Below are 9131 nucleotides of genomic sequence, written 5' to 3'. Positions count from 1 at the left end.
TGCTGACACCAGAAAACCATTCTATGACATCTTACCTTTACAGAGTTACCAAAAGTTTCTTCTTAAGACAGCCTTCTAGAAGTCATGTTGAAATAGTCTGCTCTCAGATTGCTAGTGTTTGTTTTCTAATGAAGACTTTCATCATTGCAAGTTTCTGAGCCATCAGCATCTCTAAGAATAGCGAACCTGAATACATACTGCAAACCTTTGTCTCTCTTTTAACGACAAGCTTATCCCTTCCTCTGTATAAGTGTTTTTTTCTTTTTATTTATGTAACAAGATACTCTCAGTACTTTTACTCACCAACATCACATTCAGTGACTGAATGAACTGTTTTATTTGTAAAAAATGTCTTCCACTCAGAATGTATACTTAAGCACAAAGTGCCTCACAGATTTAGCTTCAGCAGAACCTTTTGCGTCTCTACCCACCATTGACATCCGTCGACCTCCAGCTGGCGGCATCATAGGCATGTCTCCCTGGAGAGACCCCAGTTCATCTGACTCCTCTGAGCTGTGTAAGGACTGGCTGGTGGAGGCGCTCATGGAGGACAGGCTTTCTGACGGAGGCCTGTTCATGAAGCTGGTCCTTCTGGGGTTTGGAATCAGTAGGTCGCTGACTGAAGATTGTCGTCTTTCTTCTTCATTAAGGACTCTGATGGGTGCAGGCCTTAATGTTCTCCCAGAAAGCACAGGGTCCAAATGGCTTGGCTGAGGATGCTGCTCCTCGTGGATTTCTGCTTGGCTGGTTGTGTCCTCCTCTACTGTAGACATGGCAGATTTCCAGGCTGGATGGTGGTCCAGGGTCACTGTGTGGATCTCTGCACCTTCACTGGTTTGTGGAGTTGCACATATCTCTTCAGACCTGGGTGTCATCCTTACCTGAGGGCAGGTGTAGCTGGTCTGTCCAAAATGAACCAAGCTGTTGTGTCTTGGTGAGTCATGGATGACTTTTACTCCACTGCTGTAATAAAGAGGCTTCATGTCAGCCTCCTGAATCACCCTGAAGGTCTGTGTCAGTGGCCCATTGTGAGGGGAAGCAGTGCTCATGACACACAGTTGTTGTAAAGATGGCTTATTCTTGGACCTATATACCAAACTGTCGTCCTCTGTGTACCTCTCTCCATACAGAGTCTGTTTGATTTTGCGGACTCCTAAGTGGACAATCTCCAGAATGTTCAAGAACAGTGACACTCCAGCAATGATGATCATAAAAAACATGAAGATGGTCTTTTCTGTGGGCCTGGAGATGTAGCAGTCTACACTGTTGGGGCAGGGCAGCCTCTCACACCTATAAAGGGGCTCCAGATGGATTCCATACAGGATACACTGGCCCAGGATGAAGCAAACCTCCACCAGAGAGCGAGTAAGGATATGGATGATGTAAGTTCTCAGCAGAGAACCTCTGAGAGGGGCCTTCTTCACCTTCCTCTGCTCTTCCAGTCTCCTCAGTTCCCTCTCTATGCGTTTATGATCCTCCAGTCCTAACTCAGCCTCCTCCATCTCCCCCTTCAGCTGGATCCGTCGGCGGTGGCGCTCCTTCTCCAGTGCTCTGATGCAGTACAGAGCGTGGCCCATGTAGACCAGCGAGGGTGCAGATACAAAGATGACCTGCAGCACCCAGTAGCGAATGAGGGAAATGGGGAAGGCCTGGTCGTAGCAGACCACCTTGCAGCCCGGTTGGTCTGTGTTGCAAACAAATTCTGACTGCTCATCATCCCAGACGTCCTCAGCTGCAGCTCCCAAAATCAGCATGCGGAAGATGAAGAGGATAGTGAGCCAGATTTTGCCAACGATGGTGGAATGAATATGGACCTCTTCTAGGATGCTGCCCAGCAGGTTCCAGTCACCCATGGTCAGTTTTTCAACTCTTTAATGCCGCATGCTTAAACTGGGGACACAAAAGTAAAGCTCATTAGAACTCAATAGAGGATTAGAAAATTTTTGTTCAAACTGTTTTAAGAATTAATTTGTGTTTTATCAGAAGAATTGTCAAAATCCATGAATAAGAGTGATGGATTTAGGCAGATGGTAAAGAGATATAGCTGGTTTAAGAAAGAATTCAGAGAGAAGGTCAGGTGTTTATTAACACATGAAGGCAAACGATATAGTGAATCTAAATATTATTTTGCTGATTATTATTCCTGATTTGTCAAGTTTAGCTGTGTGTATGGGGAACTTAGTCAGAAGAGCTCAGATTTTTGTTAAAAACAAAAAATCGTTGTAACCTAATTTGATGTTGTATTTATTTCAGTAGTTATTCACTTTCCAGGCAACATATTTATGTTATTTGATATTATAATTGATAATAATGAAATGCGGGAGAATTAAATGTTCAAGTTAAGGAAATCAAATAAATATTTTTCATTTTATAATCAGCTGTAATTTCTATTTTGGAAAATAACAGGTTTGGTACTCATGGTATAAAAAAATGGCCAAGGGGGTACACAAGTCAAAAAAGGTTGTGAACCAGTGCTTTAAAGGATGTACCAATGAGAAATTATATGACATATGTGTTTATGTTAAAAAATGTTAAAAATTTTGAAAAAAAAACAAAACAATTTTTTTTTACACTTTTACACTTGTGTGTACAAAATAACAAATAATGTCTGTCTATAAATCTAACAAATTAACAAATACTCCATGGGGAACCCTCTTCCAAAACTCACAAAGAGCAAAAACATGGAAATAAACATTTCTGATTAGTATCAGCCCAGTTTAACATATGAGTCCAATAGAGATATATTGAAAAGTTACTGACATAAAAATATAAATGCACATATTACCAATTGTTATGCTGATATACTGTGTATCTTTGCATCTTGAGAGAGATACCAGTTCTACTTTTAATTAAAAACAAATTTCTCAGAGGAACTGTTGATGCTTGTAGACTAAACTCTACATTACAGAAATGGAGAGAAATATAAAGTATAACATCAGGAATAAAGGTAAAAACAAAGGTGCTGTAGGTTTGATCAGTCTTTGGGAGAATCTCAATAATTTTTTTTTAAAGTGAATTCTGGCAAGAGTCAACCATGTGCATATAACTTAAAAATCAGTGCTGCTAAATAAATAGCCCATCATCTGCACTGCTGATGGCTGGTTTGGCACCATATAAGAAAGCAGTGCCATCACAGAAAAAAGGCGACCACTTTGAACAGCACAGGTATTGATCTGCAGTGACCTTCCCTTTAAGGACACCACAGGATACAAACCATGTCAGTCAAATTTCTCCTGCAGAGTCCATCACGGTTAGCTTACCAGGACTTTTCTGTGGGTCTCCTGGGTTCAAGTTTTCTAAAGGAATCTTTGTAACACAGTCAGAATCCAAATGCAATTCCTTCTCAAATTCTACTGTTAAAAACATAGAATTCAATGCATTTTACATTGAATAGTTTTTAATCGGACAAAACAATGTACTGTACAATTGCGAAGTGGAAGAAAGACAATAGGTAGTTTTCAATATATGGGGTGCAGACCCTTACAGTATTTCTTACAAGGTTTTGGGAATATTACCGGTAGATTTGCACACCTAGAGACATCTACAGAAATCTTTTCTCATTCCCCTCAGCAAAATAGTTTTCGTTCCTTCAGACAGGCATGATTTATTGATAAAATACTTTTCACAAAAACAGCGTCAAAATGAAAATACAATCAAAATGGGATTCAAGAGACACAAATACCTTCAACATAATTTCTTCAAAAGGTTCTCAAGAGAAACATGCTGTAATAAAATCTTCTGGTTTTAAAACACATTAAATAAATAAATAAATCTTAATCCAAAGTAGACCAGCTTGCAAATTATATTATTTTTTTTACCTGGAATTTGGGGATATCAGTAAGGGCTTGAGTCAGAGTATGTGGTTTTAACAACTCACTAATAGAGGAAGTATCTTGACTGGCAAGTCATTGAAGGTTCAGTTAAGTTGGAAATCAGTGCAAAGAATAAAATGATTGATGTTAGCTTCTCTGGTTGTTGCAGTAAAGAGTCTTGCTGCAGAGTTTTGGTATAACTGAAGGTTTTAGGCGATATGTTTTGGTTAATTCTTTATAGGGCGCTCAGTGAAATACTTTGAAAATCAAAATGCCAAAACAATGTTGCTATTGGAATCCAGGAAAAGACCCTAGTACCTTTGTAAGATTAAAAAAATATGTATATTTCGATGGCAAAAACTGATGTCGATGTAAAAACAAGAAAGTTGCCGGAATATATTAAGAAAAATAACAAAAGTGCTTCATTAAGGAATTCATAAAAAACACTCTGAGAGTGAAAGTAACAATTTTTTTATGGTCCAACATAACCTTAGAGGTATTAATGCTGATACTGGCACTTAGTGTTTTTTTTTTTTTGTCTATAAACCCAAATAAAACTTTTTAACTTTACTTTCAAATTTTTGAATTAGCTTTTTACCTTTTTTTCAACTTAATTTCCGGTAGGTAATATATCATTCAAGGACACATCTAATTGTTCAAACGCCAAAATAAGATGAACAGCCATATAGCAGTATCTTTGCTGTATGGCTGGATATAGATCTTGTGCTTCTAGACCTCACTGAGGGACGGGGGTAACTCCATTTGCAAGTGATCAAAACGGTAACTTGCCCTATAAAGGGTTAATCATTAAAATTCCAACAACATACAACAACATCCATCCATCCATCTTCTCACTCTTAGTCCTTATCAGGGTCACGGTGGGGCTGGTGCATATCTCCGGTAGGCTAGTTTATGGGCGATAAACCCTGGACAGGTGGCCAGTCTGTCGAAGGGCAACACAGAGACACACAAAGACACACAACCATTCACAGACACAATTAAACTAACAGTTTTTTATTTGGACCGTGGAACGAATCCGGAGTACCCGGAGAGAACCCACACATGCACAGGGAGTACATGCAAACTCCAGAAAGACCTCGTGCCAGGAATGGAACTCGGAACCTTCTTGCTGCAAGGCAACAGCGCTACCTACTGCACCACTTTGCAGCCCCTATATGACAAAATGTAGTTGTAAAAAGACAAAATGTAAAATATGTTCTGAAAGTATGGATACTTTTGCAAGGCTTTTAAAACATTCCTAGAACAAGTTGATTTTCCTTGACCTCATAAAATGTGACATTTTTCATTAAAACAATTGCTGCAAAATACTTTTTAATTGTAACACAGTTTGAATGTAGAGATTTGCATCCCCAGATCTTTTACATCTGGGGATGCAAATTTGTATATTGTGTTACATAGCTTTAAAAGGGGCCCATCTCACTGTCTCTACAGTTGGTTTTGTAATTTCTGCAAACTGTCGACACATATTTAAAACCTCTAACCCAGATATTACAAGGCTAATTTGACAACACAGATTGAATTCTAAAAAATGAAAAAACTGACCTGAATGAGCTTGCTGAAACTCTTACTTCTTTAATCAGTTTTGTAAGAACATCAATGGGAAGTCAGGTGAAAAAAAAAAAAAAAAACTAACCAAGAAGCAGCTGAAGAAACTAAAGCAAGAGGCAACAAAAACATCTTCTTAATTGATGACGCAGCATGAGTTTGTATCACCTAGTACAGAATCCAGACCGACTAAAAAGCTTCAATAGTTTAAATAGTTTTAAAAAATCAGCTAATCATTCCACACCAACTCTGTGAAAAAATGTAATCTAAATAGGTATTTTTCCCCCCTTAAAATAAGTACATTTTTCTTTGAATTGTGGAGGCAAGTGAGACACTTTGCCAATGGAACAAGACAATTTAAATTTAAAATAAGAAAAAAACATTGCAGTTGCTTATTTAAAGCATGTATTATCTACGGTAATTATATTATTGTAAGAGTAAAACTACTCATTCCATTGGCACAACCTCAATTAATTTTAGCAATTTGTACTTGTTTCTAGATTGCAGTAAACTTGTTTGCTTCTCATTTGAATACCAAAACCCACATGCAGCAACCTCCCCTCAGACCTATCATTTCAAATCTCAGAAGAAGATGTTGACAGGCTCTTTCAGCATCAGAAGGACAGGAAAGCTTCAAGACTTGATGATACTTAAGAACTTAAACTGGCTAATATCTTCAGATCTTCAACACATCTCTGGAGCTCTGTTGGGATCTCTTGTGCTTCATTCTCTCCACTGTAATCCCCAGGAACAAACGGTGACAGGAATAAATTACTACAAGCCTGTTGCTCTTACATCTGTGTTCCTGAAATCCTTTGAGTGATTTTTGTTGAATCAGCTAAAGAGCATCACAGCCCTACTTCTGCACCTATACAGTTTGCTTACCTGACAAACAGGTTTATATACCGTATATATATATAGTCAGCTATGAACTAAACTTCCTGGATCCTGTGTTTGAACTTCTGCTTGGCTTTTAAACCAACCAAGAGACCTTCAACCTGATGCTGACCCTCCTCACACTGCCGGCCTCCACCTGTCTGCGAATCACCGGCTTCCTTAATGGCAACAATAAAGTTCCTTTCAAACTCCCCTCTGAAGACAAAACACTTCCCTTCTGCAGAGCTGCCTGCACAGTACAGTGTTTTATTTATTTATTTATTTTTTAGCTCTTCACTATTATGTTATTCTTATACACTTGTATAAGGTTCTCATTTGTGTGACAATTTTTTTAAATAATCTTTTTGCTACTGTAACACCAGAATTTCCCCATTGTGGGACAATAAAGGGATTTTCTATTTTATTCTATTCTATTCTATTCTATTCTATTCTATTCTATTCTATTCTATTCTATTCTATTCTATTCTATTCTATTCTTTTCTCTTCTCCTCTGTTCTATTCTATTCTAATTTACTGAATTATGCATGACACCACTATTTTTGGTATGATCCATAACAGCTTCAAATTTGCATGCAGACATACAGGAGTTGGATCAGCTGGTATCTACTGTACCAAATACCTTTGGTTGTCAGTCTGAGGTTAGCTCAGATCCAGGAGCAAAATGAGGTTTAGAGATAAGGCTAAGGTAAAACTGTCCAAGTACATTTCCAGTGAGGGAAAAGAAATCAACGGAGCACTAAAGCTTGGGGATCGAGATTCCTTGTTGAGCTTTGTGCTGCTGTCAAGCTGGACATTATATAATCTTCTGCTGCTCACCTTAAACCATGATATCGTAGGGTCTAATCTAATTCAAGTTCTGGAGAGTAACATCAGTGCACAGAAGCTCCTCATTAGCAAAGAAAAGATGGAAAACTTCAACTTTAACCATTAACTTTGGTTTACAGCAACAAGGGCAAGTTTCTCCCGGCAAATCGGGTTTGCCTTGTCTTTAAAGAAGTTATAATTTTAAGAGGTGAAAATAAGAGCTGCATCTTAATTCATAGATAAAAAGAAAAAGGAAAACAATAAAAAAGTAAAAAAAAAAAAAAACATAGCAAGAACCTAAAAATACATTCTGAAAAAAACAACAGGTTCACAGACAGAGGATGCCTTTTCTAAACTCTATATGTCTATTTCTTTGTTTTCAAGTTTAAGGCTTATAGGTTTTGAGGTTTGTTGTCTGTCTCTGGTTTGTTTGTACAAAAAGGATTTTAGGAATTGCTCCATTGCTTTGCTTTTGCCCTCGGGGCTACTGTAGTATGAACTTTGTTTGGACACTGGATGACACCAGGGCGATGGTTGAACTAGGATGTTGCATTTTTTGGAGGAAAACATAAAAAAATGCAGAAAAAAAGTCAGGAATCTGATCTTTAAAGTGCACTTTGTTACAGTTTCTCTACTCGTTAAATGATCTAATAACATGCTTACATCACAATGACACAAACATGCAAACACCAGCTTACATCTCACAGTTCCTCGGTCCTTCTGGGCCTTCATGTGTGGAGGATTCAATTGGTAATTCCAAGGAGAACACTTATTGGGGATGCTTCTACCCCATGGGGCTGCCTGGTTGTCCCTCGACGTTAATCCTGTGTGGTGATGCCGTTCTCTCTGCCGTGCATCTGCCTGTCTGTGTGTTGGGAACGCTCTGCTGTGTTTCATGCAAGGTTCACAGGATGTGAGCATTGATCAGCTCCTGCCGGGACACTGCCCCCACCCCGCTCTTTGCTCCCATGCCAGGAGTGCCAACTCCAATCCGGCCTATCAATACAGGCCTTGGAGACTAAAAGGGATATTTTTCACTCACATATCTATGATCAGAGTCTAATAAACAAGCTGAGGGGGACACTAACTTCAACCACTTGGAGTTTAATTACAGTTTAGCACTTACCTTTAACTCTACCAAGTATAGATAAGGAACTCACCTCCCATTTGAATGAGTTGAATGGTGAGATGTAAATGGTCTGCATTTAATTAAAATCTGAGAGATTAATTAATTGCATCTTCTTAGAAGAAATGTTTACACAATGATCAGCCTAAGCAGGTTAGATTCTATCTGCAAGGGAGATTAACTGGGCATTGAATAAACATTTTGTGGAGAATTAGGACCTAAAAAGGTGATCTGAACTAGGATAAACATAGCCTTAATGTGTTTTCATCATGAATAGAGATTAATTGCAAAATAAGAGACAATTTAAAGGGTTTCAAGTGACACTGCATTAAACACTTGGACAGACAATGATTAATGATGGCTTCTCCACTCCAGCCAACCGTAACGATGATCAACATGCTCCTGAAATCCCATGATGAGCTCAGATTGAACCTTGCATCCCGCTGTGTGATGAGCCCTCCATCACTGTACAGCCACATGTTTCAGCTTGGTCTGCATGATACAACCAGCTGTGCCTTGAGGCCCTATAATTAGATTTCCATCGCCCGCTGCCCCCCATAGTCGATGGAGCATTGACTTGATTTTCCCTCCAGAAGCTGCAATGTGGTCGCTGAGGCCCGACGCTAGATGTCACACCAGGATCATTGGGTTACACAACCAGAGACCCGCCCACTATACGCAAACCCCACCCCTATAACTTACACCCCTGAGGAAAATACATTTGGATCATACACTGTGACTCATCCTTGAAGCTTTCATATTTGGTTTCCAATAAAGTCTGGGACATTTTCTGCTATTCTTACAATTCTATTAAAGATGTTAAATTGAGAAAATGAGATGTGCATTTATTTAAAAAAAATTAACTGTCATTTTTTTCTGTAAAACGTGTTTGTCTCTTTTGATCCATATAGAATGTTATGTTTAAT

The 9131-nt window shown here is 38.7% G+C and overlaps 1 protein-coding gene across 1 annotated transcript in view; it reads right to left on the bottom strand.

Annotated features, from left to right (window-relative positions):
• LOC107097526 (gap junction alpha-10 protein-like) overlaps window positions 1-1853 on the bottom strand; it is a 4063-nt gene extending 2210 nt beyond the window's left edge. The window contains exon 1 of the mRNA XM_015394692.1: window positions 432-1853. Within this exon, the coding sequence (XP_015250178.1) occupies window positions 432-1853 (1422 nt within the window). The remainder of the gene's footprint in view (window positions 1-431) is intronic.
• Window positions 1854-9131: the final 7278 nt, after the last annotated feature.

The sequence above is a fragment of the Cyprinodon variegatus genome, unplaced genomic scaffold (assembly GCF_000732505.1).
Source record: "Cyprinodon variegatus isolate N-32 unplaced genomic scaffold, C_variegatus-1.0 Scaffold704, whole genome shotgun sequence".
Classification (NCBI taxonomy): Eukaryota; Metazoa; Chordata; class Actinopteri; order Cyprinodontiformes; family Cyprinodontidae; genus Cyprinodon; species Cyprinodon variegatus.
The sequence above is the reverse complement of the archived record's forward strand: the minus strand, read 5'-3'. Positions and strand labels throughout refer to the sequence as shown.